The sequence below is a fragment of the Tursiops truncatus genome, chromosome 16 (genome assembly GCF_011762595.2).
Source record: "Tursiops truncatus isolate mTurTru1 chromosome 16, mTurTru1.mat.Y, whole genome shotgun sequence".
In the NCBI taxonomy this organism is placed as follows: domain Eukaryota; kingdom Metazoa; phylum Chordata; class Mammalia; order Artiodactyla; family Delphinidae; genus Tursiops; species Tursiops truncatus.
The window spans coordinates 24,453,634-24,479,191 of NC_047049.1; the positions used below are offsets into that span (position 1 = coordinate 24,453,634).

Sequence of the window (25,558 nt, forward strand, 5' to 3'; positions counted from 1 at the left end):
AGGTCTTGAATATAAATCCTGTCAACTTCACAGTTTTTCTAGGGCTCAGGCTCAGACCTTGACCACAGGCCCCTACACGCCTGGCTACACCATGAGTCACGCACATGGGGATTTTGATTATTCCCATGGCAGCGCGCGAGGGGAATACCGGGTTGTGGCAGCTCTCTGGCTGTAGAAGGTAAGGAGGAGCAATAAAATGTCTTTTCCTTATTCTGAACAGTTGCTCCCTTTTCCCCATGGCCCATAAATGATTGATCCACCTAAACTGGAGAAGGTTTCTGCCTCCTGTAAAGTTTGATCCTGGAGGCAGACTTTTTTTAATCCGGCAAGTGTCAGATAATTGGAAGGGTGGAGTCACACTGTAAATGCCGACACACCTTTGTCAGGACTTGTTTGGAAGCAAAGAACTGAAAGAAACAAGGGCAAGAGAAGAAGTGAACATTTTTGAAAGATCACTCAGCTCTAACACACCTTGACTGGGCCTGGATAAAAAAAAGTGGGAACAGCAAACGTCTAGAAGGAAACGTCAGGGGAAGAAGGAGAGAGGGGGCATTTACTCAAAGTTGTTTCTGGTTCCTTCAACACCTCAACCTAGGTAAGTAATAGGAATTTGACCGTTTTCTCTTCTTGTGAGATTTTAATTTGAGGTTTGCCACTGAGAACTTCAATGTTTGTCAGAGAATCTGAGATGACATTATTTAGTTTCCAGTGTTCTGGTTGAAGTGATTAATTGATCATAAATGATTACTTTGGCTTATGTGTTCTATTTTTAGGGTAGGTCTTTTAAAGGAACAACAAGAAAGTTTTGTCAGTGGGAAAGAGAAGAAAAAGGCCAGTTAAGATAAAGTGAGCTCCAGTGGCCAGATTTCTTTGGTATTGTTTTCAGTAGTGTAAAAGGACTTGTGTTAAATTGTTTTATTTAAAATATGATGAGTTTATAATTCCTTCTCTCTCAATCAGTTTCTCTCTCCCCACCCTCCTCTACTTCCCCTCTCTCCCCTTGACAGCAAGAGGACAGCTCAGAGGTGAAGTTAAAGTGTAGGTGAGTTGAGGCTTCTAGAAGTAGCCCCTGAGAACTAAGAACCAAAGTGCTGCCCGGGTGTCTGCGCTGGGAGGTTCTGATAAAGCTCAAGGGGCGGGTGGACACTGCTGTATATCACGCTTGACGATTACTACCCCTAATCTAAAGTAAAGTGGAATATCTGAAATGATATAATTAATCCAGAAACTTCCTGGAGGCAAACTTGGAACAAGAAAAAAAAAAAATCTGTCTTTTACTTTTACTGGCCAATTTGGGCCAAAAGGAATTCATTTTGGGGTGAGAATTACCAGTTGAGGTATCTCACTGGACCACATTAACTACTAACTGACAAATTACCACTTTACTTTTTGAAGTGTAGGCAAAGCCTGTGGTACCTCACTTCTTTTGAGAAGCGGTCAATTAGTAGCCTTAAGAGTTGGATTTGTTCTGTCCATAAAAGGTAGTGAGTGAGACTTTTAAAAGAAATTTATTTGGAAAGGAGAATTGTTTCTCCTTACACCCACATGCTTTCTCTTAGAGCTAAGGCACAGATCAAAGTCGGAACTAAACGAAAGCACATGTCCAGCCCCCCAGGGAGCCCTTCCGAGAGTCAGAGGGGGCTTGCTTTACTCTCAGCCCCTTCAAAACACTCACACGAATCTGATCAGAGTGGACATGGGGGCAGTTAAAGCAAGGAGTCCTGCTTCAAGCTTGGATAGAAACCCAGATTGGTGAAACCGATTTGACCTAAGGACTAACCACATTCTTAAATTATGCCTGACCGAAAGAAGTTTGCATCTGTCTGGTTTGGCTCATTTGCCATTGTTAGCGGCGGCAGGATTTAACCAAACATGGCTCGAAACAAGCGGCATGATCACAAAGCCAGGGCCCAAGCTCCCTCACCCCTGGGTTATGAAAATGGAGGAAGCCAAATGCAGCAAGCTGGAGACCCATTGCTGGGGAGCCACGGGGGTGGGGTGGCGTGGAGTCAGAAGCCTCTGAAACAGTTAACGCTAGGGCATGGGTGTTCATACCCCCTGCAAACTGCTTGCCCCTTCTCTGTTAACAGAGCAAGAGCTAGTGGGTGGTTTTCCCACACTTTGGTTATTCCGTTGTTTTGTTTTACAATGTAAAGTATGCAGAGATTGGAAAGTAGAAAAACACTTAGCGTCTCTCTTCCCTTCTTGGTGTCAAAGGCCAAGTGTTTCATGAGTTGTTATAATAAGTTCAGTGAGGTGGTTTTCTGTTGGTATCAGCGGTTTGTGCCTGGGTTACACCCCATCTTCATCGGAATAGTTTCAGGTGGATGTGACATCATTTAAATGAAGGGGAAAGGAAAAAACCTCATACAAGTAGAAAAAGGATTTTGCATTGTGTTTTCTTACATAAGAAAATGACACAGGATCATTTTTACATCTTCAAAAGAACATTAAGTATTGAAATAGCCACAAAGCAGCCCCTTAGAACTATGGATGGAAATGAACATAATTTTGGAATTAAGAACTTGAATGACCTGCTTATCCTCGGTTCTAGTTAAGTGGCTCAGACATCCAAGAAGTTTAAAATTATGCTACTTGACTGTGCTTCCATTAAGTAGTGCTTTTGGAGGAAGGTGTACGGATGAGCACTGCTGGGAGAGGCAGGCTCAGACACGTGCCTGGGCATGTAACTTTCCTTTCCCTTAAGTTACACTTTTTAAAACTACCGGCACTTAAAATATTTAAAAAGGAAGTCCTGTGGGAAAACTATAGGCCCCCATGGGATGATCCCTGTCCAGATTTGTGCCTCAACCCATCATTTTCCTTTGATAACTCACAGAAAGCTTCCCATTACCTCTGGTTTAAAGGAATCCACCTCCCAAAACATCTCTGCCATTTCAGACTATCAGTCTGGGCAAGAGCTTTGGCAAGGTCAGCAGAGCTCCGTCCTGTGTACTTCAGGCCCGAGAAATCATTGTGTTAAGGCCATGGGATGCAGCCATTTAGGGGCTGCAGGCTGAGAGAGGGGCAAGAACCAATCTACCTGCACCCACCTAGGAGGCCTTCTATCCCAGAGCACCAGTCAGTGAAGAGCCCCCAGGCCCTGGAGGGGGGCATCTGATTTCTTAGCAGGCTGTCTCTTCACGCCCTCTGGAAGTTAGGGAACTCTTGGCTTTTTGCTGCAGATCTTAAGGCTTCATCATTGGGACCTAAGAAAAAGATGGGGGATACCTAGAAATGTCTGTTATATCTCGGGGTACAGAAAGGGCAAGAAAACACTTGCCAGTTTTGCTGCCTAGACGCTGAGACTCTTAACAAATGGAGTGGAGCTATCATCAGTCTGCCTTGATGGCTACAAGTGGAAACAACCCAGCCAAACCCAAATTTATAGCTGCCGGCAGCAACTTTCATTAAAGGATCATAGTAAGCAATAACTTGTGGGAAGTTAAAGTTTCCATGGATTGTTATAAACAGTTCCTTTCAGGATAATATTTCATATCGATTCAGGTGCCATCCTAGGTGGCTCCCCACCAGCAGCCAGGGGCATTTTTTTTTTTTTTTTTTTTTTTTTTTTAGCCAGGGGCATTTGAACTCCAAAATACCTCCTGCTTCACAGCTAATGACCAGTTGGGGGAAAATAAAAAAAGGAGGAGGGATTTCAGAGGTACCAAAGGCAATTCATGCTTCAACATAGGATTTCAGAGAGGGTGTCAGGTTGTAGGTAGGTTGGTGTGACATAAGTCATACAGGTAATAGCTGGAATGCAGACAGTCACAGGCTAGGTTTGGCCCTCTAATGAGGTTGGACTCCATTGTTAAATTGCTTATGGAGCCCCTGCTCTTTGGCTCTGGGAAACATACCTGCAAAGAACTGAGTCTTCTCAGATGCAGCCAGGAGTTTTCCTGTGATGCCTCATTCCTTGCTGCATTTAAAAAACTCTGATGAGCAAAAAGTTGGCACATTCGATCAGGCCCTGACGCTAAGTGTGTGGATCTTGGTGAATTTCCCTGGGTAGTTGACCAGTTGGTCTTGATTTTCAGTGGGACAGTCATTCAGGGCTGCACTAGGACTTCTGTCGGCCCTAGATAATTTTGCCTTTGTGGATGTCCTGCCTCCAGGAAAAAAACAAGCAATGACAACAACAACAACAAACCAAAAAAAAAAAACCTGCATTGAAAGAATATAATCCAGGTTGGATTGTGTTCATTTTTCCTTTCGATTATAAAAAAGTTCAAACATTTTTGTGGGCCCCTGAAAGTATGATGGGGCTAGGCACTGTGCCCATTGCACCTAATGGATAAGTAGACCCTAAGGTCACCAGGCAGAAGAAAAAGACTAAAAGCGTTCAAGAAAGGGTTGTCCTGGGCAGAAGTAGCTTGCTCCAGAATTCTAGAATCCAATTTGAACTGCATCCAACAAATAAACGAGGAGGAAGGGAAGGTTGGGGGGCTGGGAGGAGAGAACCACAGGGAAAGCCAGATTTCAAGTCCCTGCAGAGCCTGAGACTGGCAACTACAGCCAAATGCACCCAGTTGGTCAGGGATCCTTGCCATGGTCTTCTGTGTGTTCAAGCCTGAATCACGCTCCTCCCCCACCCCCCAGCCCGGCCCCACCCCTTAAGTCAGCCTTGCCTTATCTCATCCAGGCTTCAGGACAGCGGACAAGATCTCAATGATTTTTCTACTCAGAACACAGAGTAAGAGTGAAGGGAGAACACAGATGATATGTACAAATATTTTCCTATGTATTTCAATAGATTTTACACTGATTTTCTTCATGTTTTCACTACTTATGTCTGTAAATAAGCATAGTAGGGCTGGTGCGTTATGAAGAGAAAGTTTCATGTTATAAGAAGTGTAAAGTTCCACACAAGTATGACCATTATGATTTTTATCCTGATTTGAATCCATCAAACATTCTCACATCCGAACTCTAAATAATGAAACATGAATGTCTTGTATTCGTAGAGCTCCATATAGAACACTGAACATTATGGGATACATCAAAATGAATTAGTTGAAAGCACCATGTGCTTTGACAGATATCCTTCAGCTATGTGTTACTTGGGCAAAAAGTGGAAGTTTTATAGTCAGGGCACCAGATCTTCTATGTAAGACCTTTAACATTCAGCAGGGGGCAGCCTGCTCAATTAGACCTTAAAAAAAAAAAGATCCCAATACAAAAGAATAGAATCCAAGGTGGAACTATTAAATTACTATCTCACTGATACAAGAAGTGGGAATGACTCATTAAAAAATATACACACGGGGCTTCCCTGGTGGCACAGTTGTTGAGAGTCTGCCTGCCGATACAGGGGACACGGGTTCGTGCCCTGGTCCGGGAAGATCCCACATGCCGCGGAGCGGCTGGGTCCATGAGCCATGGCCGCTGAGCCTGCGCGTCCGGTGCCTGTGCTCCACAACAGGAGAGGCCACAACAGTGAGAGGCCCGTGTACCACACACATACACACACACACACAATATATATATACACACACACACACACACACACACACACACACACACACACAAAAGAATTATGCTTCGAATTCTAGGAATCAAGTTTTGAATTCAAGTTTGAATTCTAGGAATCAAATCACTATTATTCAACATAGTTTTGGAAGTCCTAGCCATGGCAATCAGAGAAGAAAAAGAAATAAAAGGAATCCAAATCAGAAAAGAAGTAAAGCTGTCACTGTTTGCAGACAACATGATACTATACATAGAGAATCCTAAAGATGCCACCAGAAAACTACTAGAGCTCATCAATGAATTTGGTAAAGTTGCAGGATACAAAATTAATGCACAGGGCTTCCCTGGTGGCGCAGTGATTGAGTCCGCCTGCCGATGCAGGGGACACAGGTTTGTGCCCCGGTCCAGGAAGAGCCCACATGCCGCGGAGCAGCTAGGCCCATGAGCCATGGCTGCTGAGCCTGTGCATCTGGAGCCTGTGCTCCACAACGGGAGAGGCCACAACATTAAGAGGCCCAAGTACCGCAAAAAAAAAAAAAAAAAAATCACCAAAATCTCTTGCATTCCTATACACTAATGATGAAAAATCTGAAGGAGAAATTAAGGAAGCACCCCCATTTACCACTGCAACAAAAAGAATAAAATACCTAGGAATAAACCTACCTAGGGAGACAAAAGACCTGTGTGCAGAAAACTATAAGACACTGATGAAAGAAGTTAAAGATGATACCAACAGATGGAGAGATATACCATGTTCTTGGATTGGAAGAATCAACATTGTGAAAATGACTATACTACCCAAAGCAATCTACAGATTCAATGCAATCCCTATCAAATTACCAATGGCATTTTTTATGGAACTAGAACAAAAAATCTTAAAATTTGTATGGAGACACAAAAGACCCTGAATAGCCAAAGCGGTCTTGAGGAAAAAAAACGGAGCTGGAGGAATCAGACTCCCTGACTTCAGACTATACTACAAAGCTACAGTAATCAAGACAATATGGTACTGGCACAAAAACAGAAATATAGATCAATGGAACAGGATAGAAAGCCCAGAGATAAACCCACGCACCTATGGTCAACTAATTGATGACAAAGGAGGCAAGGATATACAATGGAGAAAAGACAGTCTCTTCAATAAGTGGTGCTGGGAAAACTGTACAGCTACATATGAAAGAATGAAATTAGAACACTCCCTAACACCATCCACAAAAATAAACTCAAAATGGGTTAGAGACCTAAATGTAAGACTGGGCACTATAAAACTCTTAGAGGAAAACATAGGAAGAACACTCTTTGACATAAATCACAACAAGATATTTTTTGATCCATCTCCTACAGTAATGGAAATAAAAACAAAAATAAACAAATGGGACCTAATGAAACTTAAAAGCTTTTGCACAGCAAAGGAAACCATAAACAAGATGAAAAGACAACCTTCAGAATGGGAGAAAATATTTGCAAATGAATCAATGGACAAAGGATTAATCTCCAAAATATATAAACAGCTCATGCAGCTCAATATTAAAAAAACAAACAACTCAACCCAAAAATGGGCAGAAGACCTAAATAAGCAACTACATGAGGTATCACCTCACACTGGTCAGAATGGATATCATCAGAAAATCACAAACAACAAATGCTGGAGAGGGTGGAAAAAATGGAAACCTCTTGCATTTTTGGTGGGACTGTAAATTGATACAGCCACTATGGAGAACAGTATGGAGGTTCCTTAAAAAACTAAAAATAGAATTACCATATGACCCAGCAATCCCACTACTGGGCATATACCCAGAGAAAAACATAATTCAAAAAGACACATGCACCCCAATGTTCATTGCAGCACTATTTGCAATAGCCAGGTCATGGAAGCAACCTAAATGCCCATCGACAGACGAATGGATAAAGAAGATGTGGTACATATATACAATGGAACATTACTCAGCCATAAAAAGAAATGAAATTGGGTCATTTGTAGAGACGTGGATGGATGTAGAGACTGTCATACAGAGTGAAGTAAGTCAGAAAGAGAAAAGCAAATATCGTATATTAACGCATATATGTGGAACCTAGAAAATGGTACAGATGAACCAGTTTGTAGAGCAGAAATTGAGGCACAGAAGTAGAAGAAAAACGTATGGACACCAAGGGGGGAAAGCGGCAGGGGTGGGGGGTGGTGGTGGGATGAATTGGGTGATTGGGATTGACATGTATACACTGATGTGTATAAAATGGATGACTAATAACCTGTATAAAAAAATAAAATTAAAAAAGAAACAGGTTATGAATTTTTGATTGTTGTGGCTGGATTATGGGAACAGGGATATTCATTGTCCTATTCTCCCTGTTTGTATATATATTGTATTATAAAAAGTTAAAGTTGAAAGCAATTTAAATCTTTATCAGTGGGGAATGAGATAAATTATGGTGTCTCCATTCAATAAAAAAAAAAAAAAATCCCAATACAAAGGAGTAGAATCCAAGGTGGAACTATTAAATTACTCTCTCACTGATACAGGAAGTGGGAATGACTCTTGTTAAAAAAATATACACACGAAAGAATTATGGTTTGAATTCTAGGAATCAAGTTTTGGTTCTCAGCTTGAATAGTAGGGACCTATACTTATGAAGTGATGGTCATAGACATGGTTATTCATGGTTTCTGGCTTTTTCCATAGGGGGCGATGGTATGGATGTAACCAAGAAGAACAAACGAGATGGCAGTGAAGTCACTGAAAGACGTAAGGGCATGAAACGTGTCATTATAAAAGTAAAAAAATTTTTGGAAAGAGTAAATAATTTATTCCTAATTCTACCACAACTACTGTATCTTTTTTTCTATTTCCTTTGTTTTTAGTTTTTTCTTAGCTTTTTCTTTTTGCTTTTTTTCCCCACTGTATCATTTTAAATGTTTTCCTAAATAGACTATTTCTTCCTATAAGAAGCCTTTTGTTGATTTTTTTAACACACGTGTAATCAAAATGTGTTCTGCTTTTTCTTCAAAGATGAAAATCACCATTTCTGTGTTCCAGTTTTTATAACCAGCATTTTTAATGGTTTCATAATATCCTGTTGAATGAATTTACAACAGCTTATTTAACCGTGTTCTATTTTAGGGATACAGGGCAACAGAAATCCAAAAGAATAATATCCCATTATTGCAGGGACAAAGTTGGAATCACACTGGTGTCACAGTTGCAGTCTACACCGAAAACTGAAAACAGACACATTTCTTTTGTGAAACTGCCCGAATAATAAACTCAGAGACATTAAAATAGCCCCTTAACAGCTCTGACTCTTTCATTTATCCTGTGACTTTCATATATTGCCAATAAAAAATTCTGGCTCCACAGACTTGGAACTTTTAGCTTAAGCAAGAATTTATTTTTATGTGTCATAGGATCCCAAAGGTCCACGCAATGAGAAGTTTAGTGGAAGCTCAAGGACTATTATTCAAATCAAGCTGCCATTTTAGTCTGAAAAACCATTTCCTTTTACGCATGGAATGATGCTTCTGCTCCATTCATAACGCCATGTCGCTGCTAGGACAACCAAGCTAATAGGAACACGCAGGGTGAAGAAGGAAAGGGTGAGGGAGCAGTACGACCGGTGTGGGATGCAGCCGTTGCCAGCAGCACAAAGTGATGCCCCACAATCTTCTTCATCCTTTTCTCCTTTCACCAACCATACGTGCATACACAACACGCATATGAATATGCTTGGGCGTGTGCACGAGAAGGGTGCTTCTAGAAACCAGCGACCTTAGCTAGATAGGTGCTCCTTGATGTCCAACCCAGAGGGAGGTAGTGGTTGGTGATGGTCACAGTCAGAGCACAGAATTGGCCCAGTTATGGTTTTGGGAGTCTACTCACCTCCCCATGCTGCTGTAGAGGAGAGAGTGATTCAGGAAGGCAAGAGGTCTTTCTTCTAACTGGTGTTTTTCAAAAACACCGGAAGCTTTTGTGACCTCTATAGACTCACCATCACTTGGAGTCTTCTCAGTTTCGGGAGGCAAAGGGACTGGTTCTTCAAGTCTGTCTTGGATGTTCATCTGTCCAAGCACCAAATGTGACTTACCGACCCCCTTCCTTCCTACACCTCCTCACACTCAGGGGTGGCCCTGAAGACTTTAGAATGAATTATGATGTCCTTGAGACACCCCCAAATTCATAAAGGGGTTCAAGGTAATTATTCGCATCACAGTGTAATCAGCCAGGATGATATGCTGGCCTCAGCTGGACCGGGTGACCATTTAGAAGGGGCAGTGCAGAGAAAGAGAGTGACTTGAGGGCCTGATCCTCCTTCAAGGGCAAATCCAGACCTGGACTAGATCTAATTGTTATATGAGAGACATTAAAGCAAGACAACTCATTGTTCAAATCAGTGGGTAACTAACTACTTTTGGTACCAAAGGGATATAAACCTGTTTTCCAGGTACGTTAAGCCCTATTGTTATTGCACCTATTTGCTTTTACAGTGGGTCAGATCAAATACCTTAAAGCACAAGTGTATAAAAGTCTATATTGAACCTAATTTAATGAGCCGAACCTGTGAACGATGTGAGACCTTGCCAAAGTACAGAGATTTCAGTACATTACTTAAGATCTCATCTTTTCTTTGTGTTTTTCTAGTTATCACGGAAACAATAACTACAAGACTTACGTCCTTACCACCAAGTAAGTGACCATCTTGAGAGCTTTCTTCTCAGTAAGGCCTGTGTGAAGGGCTCCACATGTAACATTTTCCGTGGGTACTCACTCTCCCGTTGAGCAAGTCCAAAATATCTGAAATCTTTTATTTATTTATTTATTTATTTATTATATATATTTTTGCGGTACGTGGCCCTCTCACTATTGTGGGCTCTCCCGTTGCGGAGCACAGGCTCCGGACACGCAGGCTCAGCGGCCATGTCTCACGGGCCTAGCTGCTCCGCGTCATGTGGGATCTTCCCGGACCGGGGCACGAACCCGTGTCCCCTGCATCGGCAGGTGGACTCTCAACCACTGCGCCACTATGGAAGCCCTGAAATCTTTTTTTCAAACAACTGTATTGAAATTACCTTATATCCCACAAAATCCACCCGTTCAAAGTGTATAATTCAATTGTTGTTAGTGTATTTACAGAGTCGTGCAGACCCTTTGCAACAATCTAATTTTAGAACATTTCCATCACTCAAAAAAACCTTCCACGGCCATTAGCAGTCACTCCCATTCCCCCTCCCTTCTCCCCAGCCCCTGAATACCACAAACCTACTTTCTGTCTCTATAAGTTTGCCTGATCTAGACACTAAAATTTCAGAAATCTTATCCAGTCTGGGCCTGGGGTGGAGGAGGGAACCACAGCCAGGCTTCTGTCTGAAACCACTTTTTTCTCAGGAGGTTATTAGGGTTAGTGGATTCTATAATGGAGATCTGAGCCCTCAAACTAGCCCTGCACCTCTCGGGAAGCCTGGCTCAATGTGGGGAGTGGGGAGATCCCTCCATCCACACACAGGAGGTTGGAGCATGATGGGCTGCCAGGTGAAACACCAGCAACCCAGAGCTCTCACTCATCCCTCCAACACTTCCAGTGGCTGCCATGTCCAGTGTACCGACCAGGCATTCAAAAAAAGCAAGACCAACCCAGGCCTTGGCCTCAAGGAGTTTTCGTCACTTGCTGACTTTTCAAATATTTAATTTTCCTAATCAGCAACTTGCTATGCTCCACCCAGGGAACTTTCTTTTTAAATTGGGTAGAATATTTGCTCTTGACATTTGTATCAAAAACAAACAAACCGAGAGCACGGCAGCATGTATTGTGCAGTGCAGGTGGGAAAGGGGCCCCAAACCAAGAGCCTCGTGGGTGAGAAGCCAGGGAAGGCTTCCGAGGGGCAGGGAACGAGGAAACCCTCTGCACTGACTCCACTTGTAAATTGTCACCTGCTCCTCCTTTCTGCAGAAGGGGGCACCAGCAACGGCTATGCTAAAACAGGCTCTCTTGGTGGAGGGAGTCGGCTAGAGAAACAGAGCCTGATGCATGGCAGCAGCGGCTACATAAACTCAAGTAAGTGCCTGCTGGTGTGAGGGCTGGGGTAGGGCAGATAGACAGGGAGAGAGAGGGTCCCGAATGGAGGGAGACCATTACCACTGTTTGTCACCCATTCCAAATACCCCAAAGAGCTGTGTAAAGGACACACATCCCACCAAAGGTGAGACTTTCGAACTACCCACATTTGAAGCCTACTTAAAATGGAATCAGTTATCATTCTGTCCCCCGATATAAATAACAATAATTAATTAAGAAGGCTTCCTGGGGAGTTGACTCCTTTCCCACTGAATTACTCTCTTTAAGCCATCTCTTTTAGAAAAGGGTGTGCATGTCTGAGGGTTTACAGTTTGAATTAACAACAACAAAAGAAACTTAACGATTGGGTTACTGTGCTAAGGAAATCTGGTGACATATGAACCCGCACTTTGTGCATTTCCACTGGGCAAGCGTCCAACACAGGCCTAGTTGTTCCCAAAGAAGCATTCTTTCATGGTAGCTTTCAAACTGAAACAAAACAGAGCAGGGAAAACACACACACACACACACACACACACACACACAGCCGCTGAAGCCACTTTTAAAATCTTGGAATGACACTAAAGAAAAGACCCAAGACAGGCAAACAGCTGGGCTGACCAAGTGCAGCACCTGCCCTTACCTCTCGAGGAATACTTCCACGTGGGGTTGTATTCTGGTCCACCCAGCAGTGCTCTACGATTGCAGGCCAAGTCCTCAAGAAACATCCCGCTTCTCCATTTCCGTGCACTTTGGCCACAGACATAAAGGACCTCCCTACCTTCCAGTAGCAATAATTCCATCTCCCATTTCTGAGCAGCCACGGGAATGCTGAGGGGTGGATCCTTTCGGACGTGCTCTCCTGAAGTCCTCTGGCCCCTCCGTAGGGCCCTCCTTTATTAGGAGCAGTCTGCGTGCACTTAGTGGAACCGTATGTCAATCTGTGAAGTGCTCTGAGGGTCTGTGCTTTTTCCCCTCTTGTAGGTGGGAGCACACGAGGAAATGCCTCTACCTCCAGTTACAGGAGGGCCCCTGGTGACTTGGCCTCCACTCTGCCCAACTCACCAGGCTCGACCTTTGAGAGAAAAACGCACGTCACCCGCCATGGAACATACGAAGGTACCGGTCCCATAGACTTTAAGAGAGAGCCACTCTCTTCCCTCAGTAACTTCTCTCATCCTTTGAAGACTGAAGCCTCAGCCACCTGTCTTCACCTGGGCCTTCCCACCTTTCTTTCCACTCTTGTTACGGTTCTTTTATGGACTCAGGTTACTTGGGGATTTTGTTGATTTATCGACCCCTCATTTATTCATTTATCCATTTAGTCACTTTTTCAACTGGTATTTTATCAGATATGTACCAGGCGTTTAATGCCGTGCAGAATGCCTGGATGGACGCTTAAATGAATCAGACCTGGATCTTGTCTTCAGAGGGCCTAGGATCTAATAGACAAGTTAAGATGACGGATAAGCTATAATGTGAAGTAGAAGGGGGTTATCATTTCCAGATGGGTCTTCAGGGAAGAGTCTATGTGGGAGGTGGCATCTGAGCTGGGCCTTCATGATGTGTAAGGCCTTTACCCGATGGAGAGCTGGGCTGTTCCAGGCTGCAGGAACAGCAGCACAGCGAAGACGGGAGTCCAGGGCTCAGGTACGAGCAGCAGTGGTACTTGTGTGAAGAGAGATGGAAAGACGCAGATTCGGTGCTAGGCCAAGACGTTTGGGCTTTATTCTGCACACGATGAAGAGCCACAGAGATTTCTGAGCAAAAGCGTCCATCGTGTCTGTGGTCCAGGACTAGAACTCTGGTTGCCATGCTCAGGACGCATAGGGCGGGAAGAGGCTGAACACAGTGACAAGTTAGGAGGTGATCAGTAGTCCGGGGAGGGGAACCTTGGCTGGGACTGCGGTGGTAGCAATGGGAGCCGACAGGAGGACCTGGAGTGAAAGGTGTTGCAGAGCTGGAATTGACGGGCTTGTTAATTATTCAATTTTGGGGGGAAGAGAGAAAAAGGAGTCAGTGTTTCCACTGAGATTTCAGACACAGGTGGTTGGGTTTATGGTGGTGCCGACAACTGAAGCAGGGAGGCCAGGGGGAGGCCTCCCAGTGGACGAGTTCAGTTATTTTGTCCTAAAGTGGAGCTGCTGCCACAGCTTTCTGCTGGGGGTACCACGCAGGCAGTGGGACACATAGGACTTGCACTAAGGGGAGAAGTCAAGGCAAGACACCCGGTTTGGGGTTTTTCACAAGGAGTTGTTAGTAGAGGTTGGAAAACTGAAGGAGTTGGCCAAGGAAAGAGTTTAAAAGCAGAAGGGGGGTTTCCCTGGTGGCGCAGTGGTTGAGAGTCCGCCTGCCGATGCAGGGGACACGGGTTCGTGCCCCGGTCCAGGAAGATCCCACATGCCGCGGAGTGGCTGGGCCCATGAGCCATGGCTGCTGAGCCTGCGTGTCCGGAGCCTGTGCTCCGCAATGGGAGAGGCCACAGCAGTGAGAGGCCCGTGTACCGCAAAAAAAAAAAAAAAAAAAGCAGAAGGGAGCATAGAAAGATAAAGTTGGGGGAAGATGGAGAAAGAACAACCAGATCACAGAAAGGAGGAGGAGTCAGTGGCGATGCCACTGAAGTCAGAGAGAGGGAGGGAGGGAGGGAGGGAGAGCGCTCAGGACCAAGAAGGAGAAGGCGAGAGGAAGACATCTGGGTCCTGCTCCTAAGGTTACTGGAGTTCCTGGTGATCTGAAGAAACATTTTAGTGGAAAATAGACAAGCCAGGTGGCAAATGGGTCTAAGAGTGAATGGATATGGGTACCAATGATAGAGAAGCAGGATTAAGGATGGGTACCCCAGTAAATGATTTTGACCCACGGCTGCCAGGTGTAGGGAGAGCCCCAAACCTAGGCCAGGTGGATGGGGTCACCACAGTGCTTCCTGCTGCTCTGCCGGCACGTGGGCTTGTCTCTTCATTTCACAAGGCCCCCATCCGGGACGAGCTGCATGGAGTCAGAGAACCCCTGGTGCTGACAGCACGTTCATTTGATCAGAGCCGGTTCTCTGGTGTCAGCACTGCATAGGGCCAATGCAGTCGAGGACGTGAAAACAAAAAGGAAACGAAAACTTCCTGCTCTCCTTTGCTCAAACCGTGCCCCACCACAGTAGATCGGTGACCAGAAGGGAGTGCCGCAAGCACATCCATTGGGCGAATCCTGTTTAAATCTGGTGCTGAACACCCAGGCTGCAGAGCTTCAGAAAGGACCCACTCTCTGGGAAGCCGTTTGCGCCTAAGGGGCCATTTGTACTAAGTGTTTTTTCCTCTCTCCAGGGAGCTCCAGCGGCAACTCTTCCCCTGAGTACCCTCGGAAGGAATTTGGTATGTCCTACCCTTATTTTCTGGAGAAATGGTCAAACGTGCCTGGCGGGGATGGAGGGGGAGCATCGTGAGTTAAGTGGATTCTTCTCGAGGAGTTTGACCTCTGCTGACCCCTCTTCCCTGCTCTTTATCCTGAAGCATCTTAAGGGGACTGTCAGCCACATTAGTTTGCTGTCATAAGTCTTTGCTCGTGAAATGGCAAGTTATTCATACAAGGCTCAGGCTTGGACAGATAAGCCCTCAGGCCAGGCAACAGTCATAGGATTTTTCCTTCCACAGGACCCACAGAGACCTCCCTGCAAAGGGGAGCAGGGCTTAGAATGCGCAGATGTCAAACATCCCAGCACCTCCTCCAGAGCAGTCTCAAAGGGACACATTTTAACCAAATGAAACCCTAGGCTGTATCTTCACATGACTTTAAATCTTCAGTCCACATTCTTGGGTTCTCGCTGTGCATATGAATTTGTGATATGATCATTGATTTTACAGTGATTATAATTTCATGCATTTATTTGCATACAGTGGGAAAATGAAGGCAGTCTCTAACAAAAGACCTGGAAAGGGAGAGACCTGGCAGTCTTTCGATACAGTTGATCAGTGTGGTCAGCCAGTCCGAATGCATCATGCTCCCAAACAATTTCCTTAGTGAACACTAAGTGTGAGCCAACTTCACATTCATTTGCTAACTTAACACCCTAAATGCACCGAGGCTTACAAAACTCACTCTGCCCCTTGGCTATGTGGGCATGAACTACTAAGCACCCACCATACATTAAGGCTTATATCTGGATATAAATGCACTATGAAAACAACCTCCACCTCCCACCCAAATAGGTCTGCCTCCATGTCACAAATATTTAGCATGCCACCTCTTATATGTGCCTAATATTACTTTCCTTTGTTTCTCAGCGTCTTCTTCAACCAGAGGACGGAGCCAAACACGAGGTGAGCTCTGGTGCTGGATTCAGTTCAGTTCATTCAACCAGTATTTTCTGAGCTGCTAACGTGTGTCCAGCTGTGAGCCAGGAAATGTGAGGTGTAAAGAATGAATAAGTCACGGCTTCTAAGGAGCCTGTAGCATCTGGGCGTCTTCCGCTGGCTCCATGAGGGTGGGAAGGGTAGATTTTGACAGCGACCTAGCAAGTACACGGAGTGGTTCGCACTGCTGTGGGTTGTCTGAAGGTGCTGGCGTCACATCTGGTTTCGCACCCGGCCTCCTGGGTGACTTTAACAAGATGTGCTGTATTTGCCTTTGTGCAGCAAAAAGTGAGCACAAGCCCTTCTTTTTCATCGTTCCAGGGGACAAAGGGCTCCCTGAGAGTTTTGCACTCTCCACGACTGCCTGTAGATAAGGCCCTAGGAGGGAACGTGTCCTGGAGAAAGCTGGCCTTGATATATCCAGTGAGGGTGGCAAGGAACGTGTGAGGGCTATATGGAAGGCAGAATTCTTCACAGGCCCCGGGAGTTCTCAACGACCAGTCTAAACTTCCCAGGGGCCTGGTTGTATTGGTAACTGGAAAGTTAGGCACATACCGACCACCTACAACTTCAGGCTGATAGTCCGATAGAGGCCCATACTCCACCTGAAGCTCATAATGTTAAGTCACCCACTTTCTGCCCTAAAGAGGCCAGAATGGCTAAGGAAACACTACAGGCTTTAGAATTGTCTTGCTATTGCGGAGAGGGCCCTGTGAAAGGGGCTGGTCATTGCCGATCGAGATGGAGTCTCGGGGCTCAGCCTGGCGTTTCTGCTCCAGGCGCCTGGGAGGTTAGCTGTGGGCAGGCTGGGGGGTGGAGAGGAGACGCCTCTTTCTAAGCACTCTTCCTGGGCACACCTAGCTTTTCTGTTCCCAGGACACAGATTGCAGAGCAACCCAAAGATAATCTGCCGCTCAGAGCTCAGTGTCAGGCACTGTGAACCAAGCTCCTTCATTCACAGCTTCTCCATCTCTCCCCTGTACAGAGAGCGAGATCCGAGTTCGACTGCAGAGTTCATCCCCATCTACCCGATGTAAGTGCTCAGGTCTTGGGAAGGATCCAGGAACCCAGGGCTACTGCTGTGTGTGTGTGCGCGTGTGTGTGCAGTCACTCCATCATAAGTGACATGTCTAAGGCCTTCTCTGACGGGGACTCCGGGCTGGGTGCGGGGGGTGAGGAGCTCTGAGTCAGTCATGGTCCCTGATGCTTCACAGTTCACAGACTAAGGGGAGACAATAAACCTACCAACCATGACAGCTCAGGGAGCTGAGGGAGTGGGGGCCACAGGAGTCTCCCCGGGCTAGTCAGTCACTTGAAGGGAGACTGAAGGGTGGGTCAGCTAGACTCAGTGAGATGAGAGGGCAGAGACACGGGAGGAAGGTTCGGTGCAGCTGAAGGAAAAAGAGCAGGAGGGGATGCAGTGGGGCTGGTGAAGCTTAGAGAAGGCTCAGAAGCAGAGTGTGAGAGTTTGAACTCTATCTCGAATGTCAAGGATTTCCCGGTCTCTGTCTGTTGACTGTGTTGGACTCCTGTTGTTTGCCACTTTGAAATGAGCCCAAATGGGTGAGAGCCAAGTACAAAGACTAGGAGGAGAAAGATCTGGGTCGAGTGGCTCAGCAATCAGAGCCTGGGACTTGCCCAAAGAGCTCAGGGCCTGGGCTGGACTCCAGGCCTGATGCTGTCTCACCTGAGTCCTTCCAGGCTCGGGGTGCTGAGCACAAAGGATGGAGCTCTCGGGAGAGGGGCTGCCTGGGCAGTCCTCCAGCAATGTCGTCTGAAGATGTCCTGTGCGTTGCCCTTGCGCGACGCCCCCCTCCCCTCTGTTTGCCACCTCAGGAGGCACGGGGTGCTCACTCCACTGAATCACCTCGCTACAGATTATATCAGCCAGAGGGGCTTGCAGTTAACCCACAGGAAAGCAGTGTAATATTTAAGAGTTATGGGCCACAAATTCCTTTTGACACTACAGAGCATACAAGGTCAGGCACCCAACACCTGAGGCATCCTGTACCCGGGATGAGACCACTGCTGAAGCATTTGTTTCAAGGGGTCTGGTGCTCCAACTGTCCTGGGTGTAAATGTTCCAGGATGACAGTGTCTTCCAGCCACAGAATCTTCCCTGTGCTGTCTGATGAGGTCTAATTAGGTCTAGTATGTACTGAGAACTTTGACCTCCTTGTAGAGGCACTGTATTTATGCGGCCACTAATATTACAAATCACCAGGTTAATCAGTGCTATAAATGGACAAAAGGCAAAAATTATAAGGCTAACCAAAAATGTCCTGGCGGGTGAGGCGGAGGCTTCATCCTCCCTAGTATTCAGAGTGCCGCGAATGTTCCTCCCACTGCACTTGGGCTCAGGAAGGAATCCTGGGCCTGATGAAAAAGCGGAGGATTCCTTTACAGGGACGGAATTGGATGACGTCAAGCGTTTGCTCAAGGGAAGCCGATCGGCAAGCGTGAGCCCCACCCGGAATTCCTCTCACACACTCCCCATCCCCAAGAAAGGCACCGTGGAGACCAAACTGGTGACAGCCAGCTCCCAGTCAGGTAAGCCCCACAGCCCCGATCTGCTGCGGAAGGAAGGGGACAAGGTGGCAGATGTGTCCGGGCAGGGCTTTCAGGCCGCGGCAGAGACTTCACAAAACCCTGAGCAGTGCTCTTCCTGCAGCGTGAAAATGTGGGCTGCACCCTTCTCACCCCCGTCTGGTCAACCATTCTATGTGCTGGCTATAGTCCGGCTCTAGAGCCTAGAGATTCTCTCCCAGGAGATTCTTGACATGTCCTGGGAATGTGTTGGCCAGGTTCCCTGAATGAAGACTATTGGGGAAAGTTGCAGTGTTTTCTATCATTCACTCATTCATCCAATGAACATTTATTATATGCCAAGCACCGGGCACTGAGGAAAGACAGTGAGCGGGATGGACACGGCCACTGCCCGTGTGGATGTGAGGGCCTCTGGGGGGAGTCAAGCAGGATGAGTGTAGTTCAGCATTCATATATCACGTGCCTACCAAGGGCAAGGTCTCTGGAGGGAGATGAGGAAAGAAGCCAGTTCTGCTATGAGGTGAAGCTTTCCTCTCATTCACTACTGAAGAAAAACCATCTTGAGATAGTGAGCTTGTGTTGTTCAGTATAAAACCAAAACCTCAGGGTACTTTGTGACCTGAGTGGCTAACTCCCTCTCAGATAAGAAATAGGCAGAACTGACTTCAGATTTGAAGAAGTACCCATAGCCCCTCTTGGGGGCAGAGTACCCCTTGGGTCTGGTTGGCACATGGGAATGTTTAAGGAGGGTTCAACCGGAGAAGGCTGCCACCCGTGTGGCGTGGCCTTGGGACGGAGGGCTTCCCTACCTGTGCTGCTGTCTGCCTGGAATTCTACTGTAAGGGAGTCACAGGTTCATGGCATCTTGGAAGGTGGAGTCAGCAACAGAGGGAGAGAGAGACCGTTGGTGGGGACAGTGCACAAAGGGGTGGCAAAGGGGGCTTAGCAGGAGAAATGGGTGGACCGCAGAGCAAAATTTACCTACCTCAGATTTCACCAAGAGCCAACAAGAATTTCTAACCCAAGAGGTCAGGTTTTCACCAGCTCTGAGATTTCAAACAGAAGTGAGATGATCAACTGTCCCAGTTCACCTCAGACTGAGGGGGTTGCCAGGGCATGGGATCTTCAAGGCTAAAACCAGGAAAGTCCTGGCAAACCAAGCCCACTGGATCCCCCCAGTATAGAGGGGGTTTGTCTCTCACTGGGGTGTGGTCGGGCATGTCTGTTTCCAGTGTCCGGCACCTATGACACAACCATCCTGGATGCCAACCTTCCCTCCCACATGTGGTCCTCCACACTGCCGGCAGGGTCCTCCATGGGCACCTATCACAACAACATCACAGCCCAGAGCTCATCCCTCCTCAACACCAATGCCTATTCTGCAGGATCAGGTACGTGGCTTGCAGTGCACATCCCCTCCCAGTGCTAAGCCCTCCACGCCTTATGATGGAGCTGAATGACCCCTCCGGCACTTGCCATCCCCAAGGCTTCTTAGAGGGGCTTTCTGTGGCCAAGCATCCCAAGATTTTTCCACTGGAACTTCAATTCAACTTCTATGGCATTTCCTCTGGTGGGTCCCCTATGGAAAGGACTACATGGTACAGTGTATCCAAAAAAAAAAAAAAAAAATGTAATGGGAAAGAACATGAAAACAAATGTAAGGAACCTGGTTTCACTCCATGTGGATTAATTGTGTGACCTTAAGAGGTCATTTAACTTCTCTGGGCTTAAAGTGCCTTCTCTGTAAAATGGTCACTAACAAGAGGGGCTTGGCTGGAACTGATGCCCACTCAAACCCCACCGACCTGTGACCGCCCATTGGCTGTTATGACCCAAGGCACACCACAGACTAATGGTTGGTTCCGTGCTGCAAAGCAAGAGCCCAGGTTTTTCCTAAAAACAGAAATGTAACACAATGCAGTGCTGGCCTTTCTTCCTGTGCTTCTTTGCCCCTGTTCTGTGTGGACGTCCTCTCACCAGCCTTCCTCTTCCCCCACAGTCTTTGGAGTTCCAAACAACATGGCTTCCAGCTCCCCAGCTCTGCAGCCTGGAATCAGCACCAGCTCCTCAGGTCGGTGCTTGCCAGCTTGAAACAAACAGGGATGCTCTTGCCTAGTGAGGACAATGGAATGGTTTGTAGGGAGGATGTTCTTCCTGACTGAGAGCATGAGGACTTCCTCCACGCCCATGGCAACGTGGAACCAGCAGCCAAGGAGCTGCGTTAGAAGGCACAGAGCCTGCCCTCCATAGGAGACATGGCTCAGTCCCGGAGGGAAAGGGCTAAGGGGGAGGGCGCCGGAGACCACACTTACGTGCTTATTCTGCTCTGGTCCCCTTACTTAATGGGAGAGGTGGAGAGATGGAAATAAAGGGGCCAAGTGAGGCAGAGCTCAGGACATTTTCAGGTGGAAAGCATTGTTAATTTAGAAAGAGCTTAACTTCACATCTTTTTATAAATATCGCAGTTCCTTGGCGGCTCAATAATGTTACTGCTTAACGTCCAAGGCAAACATAGGATCATTTTAAAGAAGTATGTGTTCACTCTAGTTCCACATACATCGTAATAGCCTATACGTAAATAAGTGATCCGCCCACATCTTTTGTTAAAGCAATCTGCCTCCCCTCTGTGATATCATGACTAATAAATACGGTGATGGCTGGTATTCTTGCCTTCTGATTTTAACACCTCCAATTGCCTAGAGTCCCACAAGCCCAGAAGACACCAGCTTCATGCTTTGTTCCTCCTTCCTTTGCTATTCAATCAATACTTTGCAAAGTCCTGACTGAGGAGGGAAGGCTGATGTTGGATCCATGATCTTGTGCCCCAAACTCTAGACAGGATGGAATAAGAGAAGCTGTTACCTGGGGAGGAATGAGCTTCTGCACATTGTTAAAAACAAACAAATAACCAGCCTTTGAAATCGTAATGGGGGCGAGGGGAGTTTTGTGTGTTTGAGCCAAGAAAAGAAAGGAGGAAAACAAGGGTCCTGCCCAGTCAGTGCTTCTTAGCCTCCACTGTGTCTGTATCCACAGTTCCCACACTGTACACCACGGCACCCAAGGGTCCTGCAGGGAAGGGAACCCCTGGGATATTTTAAATTTTTGAGGCATACAGCAACAGACCCTATGTGAACTACCGCTATTAAGTTGTGTGAACCTAACTACTCAATAAATAGAGCTTAGTAACTTTTGCCTGGGGTAGGGAGGTGGGGTATTAAAAAAAATCGCCGTGTCAGTGAGAGTGTGGGAACTGAGAATGTCAGGGATCTCTGTCATATGCAAAGGCATTACTTGTGAAAATGGTTTGGGGAGCTCCTGGGACTGGCTGCCTTAACCTGGGGGGGGCCTCATCTATGTACCTGCACTCACCTGTCCTCAATTCCTCTCACAGTGTTTGGCATGCAGAACAATCTGGCCCCCAGTTCACCAGCCCTGTCCCATGGCATGACCACCACCTCCACAGGTCCGTAACTGGGGTTTGGAGCCTAGGGGATGGGAAATAACGCCTCTTTGCAGCTATAACTCACAATAGCCCTTTTCAAGAAGGGAATTAGAGGGGCAAAAATGTCCCTAAAAATCAATCGACCTTTCCCACCAAAGAAACAACCCTCCACACCTCGACCCAGAGATGCCAACCTGAATCATGTGCTGGCTCAGACATGAGTGGGAGCCTGTGCTGGCGGCGTCTCCTGTATATCCCCATGTCTCACTGCTGTCCTTGACAGCCCACTGTCACTGCAAGTCAATCATCTGGCTGACTTTATAGTGCACCCGGCGGGGTGGGGGACAGAAAAGGTGCGAGCCTCAGCCTTTGAACTCAACTTGCTTACCGTTAAGTTGGAGCAGAAAGTCTAAGACACGTGAAACATCTGGGGGAGCCTGTTAGAGAGCATGAATCAAGCTGTGCAGAGCAGGTGTTAGCTGAAGGAATTCAGAAGGGAAGGAAATGTGGGAGGGTCTGGGAGGACTTCACGGGGGAGGTGGCCTTTGGAATGGTCCTCCAAGGATGGGGATTATATCATAGACGTTTTCATCTAAACTCACTGCTGCCCCCAAGGTGGGAGAAAGTTGATTCTATTATTCATTATTATTCTGTTCATTATTATCGGGTTGGCCAAAAGTTCGTCCAGGATGCTACCGAAAACCCGAATGAACTTTGTGGCCAACCCAATATCTTCCTCTCACTTGGGGAGGCTGCCTGTCGGCCAGGGTGGGTCAGGCTGCTTCCACCCAGCGTGGAGCTGCCCTCCTATGCTGGCTCTGCTCATTCATAGGTTCCTCTCTTGCAGCATATGGTGTGAAGAGAAACATGCCCCAGAGCCCTGCCGTTGTGAGCACTGGGGTGTCCACCTCCACAGGTGAGTGCTGTCCCCAGCTGCTGGGGGCAGGCTGGCCCACAGGAAGAGCTGCTTCTGAGTGACACATGGCAGGAGGGGACATAACCCATTGGTGGTCTGAGGTCTGCAAATGGGACTCACCCCACGGGCCTCTTGGTTGTTTTCAGGAGTGGGCAGGGGGGTATGCCCCTTACCTTACCTTGGCCTTCCTGTCCCAGGGGGCCAGGAAGCTCCACACCTGCGCAGGGTCAGGCACTCACACCCCAGCCCCCACCCTTGCTGGAAGCCCCTGGCCTGGTTACTGGTTACCCATCACAAGGGCCAGGGCGCCCCCCAGAAGCTGCTGCACCCTCCCTACTTCCTGTGGAATCTATCAACTTAGGCTGCCACGAGTCATGTGTCCATCTCTTCTGTTGCTCTGATTCTGGTGCGTTTCCCTCCATTCAACAACTCATTCACCTGCTTTGTGTGAGACCGTGTTCTGAGTTCCCGGATTACAGACATAGGCAAGGAGGCTAGATTCCTGCCCTCACCAGGCTGACAGTTCCAGTGGAGGAGGCAGATAACAAGCAAGTGGAAAAAGTATACAAGATAGTCACAGTAAACGACACATAATTGAAGGGCTGACATAATGGGGTGGTAGAGACAGGCCTGTGTGTATGCTGGACGGAGTGGTCAGGAAAAGTGCCCCCAGGCTGCAAACACTTGAGACCTGCAGTTAGAAATGAACCCACCCAGTTGATTAAAGAAAGGCCTGCCTGACACAGCAACTTTTGACCATTCACTGAAGACCCTGTAATGTTCAGGTGGAGGGCAGCCCTTCAGGCAAGCCCCCAGCACTTCTGACATTGACCTGACCTCCTGATGGCCAGGCCCAGCTAGGCAGGGGAGGGTGTCTCTGGTCCCCAAGATGCTTCTTAGTAACCATGGAGAGCAAGAGCAGGAGACCCTCTGACACACCCACTAACCCTTTCTTTTCCTCCACACTCCTTCTCTTCCTCTTCTCCTTCTTCTGGTCATTTCTTCCCTCTTCCTCTCCCTCCACATTTTCCGTCCTCCTCACCCACTTCTTTCCTCTCCAGCCAGCACCACAAGTGTCCAGAACAGTGACCTCTTGCACAAGGACTGTAAATTCCTGATCCTGGAGAAAGACAACACACCTGCCAAGAAGGAGATGGAGCTGCTGATCATGACCAAGGACAGCGGGAAGGTCTTCACCGCCTCCCCCGCCAGTGTCACTGCAAGTACGTGGGAGCCCACGAGACCTGGGTTTTGGAAGAAGGACAAACAGCGTAGACAAATGTCCTAGCAAGATGGTTTGAGACATTTGAATGATGAAACCACAGTCATCCCATTCAAATGGAAAATGGCTGACAAATAGGGTGTCCCAGGGTCTGCCTTGAATGCAGACAAGTCAGGGAAATTCCAGCAAAGAGCTCCCAGAGTGTCTTTGGGCAATAATAAGTCTCCTAACCACAGGCCCGGACTGGGGGGATTAACCCCGGGAAAGCAGGCCCTCTTCCTACCAGGCTAGCTTCTACCTCCACAAGCGGGAAAGGATGTGGGGTGGCGGGAGCGGGGAGACAATATCCGGGGTCATCGTGGGTTGTGTGCATAGCTTCTTTTTCAGAGGACACCCTAAAAAAGGAAAAGCAAGCTGCATGCACCACTGACACCTACCTAATGTCAGAAGCTAATGGTAAGAGCAAATCTGATTGCTGTCCACTTTGACTCCGGCCAATCCATCTGTCATTCATTTGTCTCCCAAGACCTCAGCACTCTGCGTGTGGTCCTGGACCAGCAGCATCTGTGAGACCTGGGAGCGCGTTAGAAATGCAGAATCCTGGGCCCTAGCCCAGACCTGCTGTGTCGGAGGCTGCATTTTAACAAGCTCCCCTGTTGATTCACAGGTGCTAATTATAGAAGCAAACTCTTCTCATGGTCCATCTAAAGTCCACAGTGGTATTTTTTTCTCACCTTACTTGTCCTCCATAATTTTCAGAGCTAATAGAAAAAGGCTTTCCAAAGCGCTTGCTAGCTTTATTTTTTTTCTTCCCAAATACCTGGATTCTGTCTTGGATAACCACATTTCTTCACTGCTCTGCTTCCTGTGAATCTCTCCAAATCACTGATTTTAAGGAGGTCAGTAAAGGAAGAGAAAAGTTAAGTCACAGAACATTTTTTTAAAAATGCAAATGACATCAGTTATAATCCTCTCAAGGTTGGAAGCCAAGTCTTCTAAGTTAGCAGTTCCTTACATTTTAGGGGTGGAGGTGGGGTTTGGAGCCCAAAGATCCTTTTCAGAATCTGATGAAAGCTATAAACAAGTTTTCCCAGAAAATTCCACACATGCCCACAAACTCAGTGGTCAGATAGCATCCAGGACTCATGATCAGCCCTCCTCCAAGCCCGTCTTTGCCTTTCTGTTCCCTCCACCCCAGGTTAGGAACCTGTGTGCAGTCTTGTAACCAAGAAATCAAGAGTCATTTCTCACAGGCACATTTATTATTTGAATGCCATGGTCATTCCTAACACGGTCCTCCAAAGAATGTCTCGGGCTTTAGAGGTTGAAAGTCACAAGAAGGTTATGACACTGTGCTTTTTCCCACTGTGACTTGTTTGCCAAGCCATGTCTTCAACAATGTGATTGTTGCAAATATGAGATCTGTGAGGACTTAGTTAATAGATGTTCCTGCACATGCACGTGGCTGTTCCACAAGGTCCCTGGGGGCACATCTACTTCAAGCCCTGTCCCAAGTCCACGCACAGGCTGGACTGGACTGGGCTCCTGCAGTTGAAAGGCTCAGTCAAAACATG

The 25,558-nt window shown here is 47.0% G+C and overlaps 1 protein-coding gene across 1 annotated transcript in view; it reads left to right on the top strand.

The window, feature by feature from the left end:
* Positions 1-289: 289 nt before the first annotated feature.
* The window catches only part of COL17A1 (collagen type XVII alpha 1 chain), a 51,404-nt gene continuing 26,135 nt past the window's right edge, over positions 290-25,558 (top strand). The window contains exons 1-15 of the mRNA XM_033842488.2: positions 290-595; positions 8,154-8,216; positions 10,107-10,151; positions 11,413-11,517; positions 12,502-12,636; positions 14,832-14,879; positions 15,789-15,824; positions 16,843-16,890; positions 18,264-18,407; positions 19,637-19,795; positions 20,404-20,475; positions 21,796-21,867; positions 22,694-22,762; positions 23,824-23,985; positions 24,360-24,440. Of these exons, the coding sequence (XP_033698379.1) occupies positions 8,165-8,216; positions 10,107-10,151; positions 11,413-11,517; positions 12,502-12,636; positions 14,832-14,879; positions 15,789-15,824; positions 16,843-16,890; positions 18,264-18,407; positions 19,637-19,795; positions 20,404-20,475; positions 21,796-21,867; positions 22,694-22,762; positions 23,824-23,985; positions 24,360-24,440 (1,228 nt within the window). The 5' untranslated portion in view covers positions 290-595; positions 8,154-8,164. The remainder of the gene's footprint in view (positions 596-8,153; positions 8,217-10,106; positions 10,152-11,412; positions 11,518-12,501; positions 12,637-14,831; positions 14,880-15,788; positions 15,825-16,842; positions 16,891-18,263; positions 18,408-19,636; positions 19,796-20,403; positions 20,476-21,795; positions 21,868-22,693; positions 22,763-23,823; positions 23,986-24,359; positions 24,441-25,558) is intronic.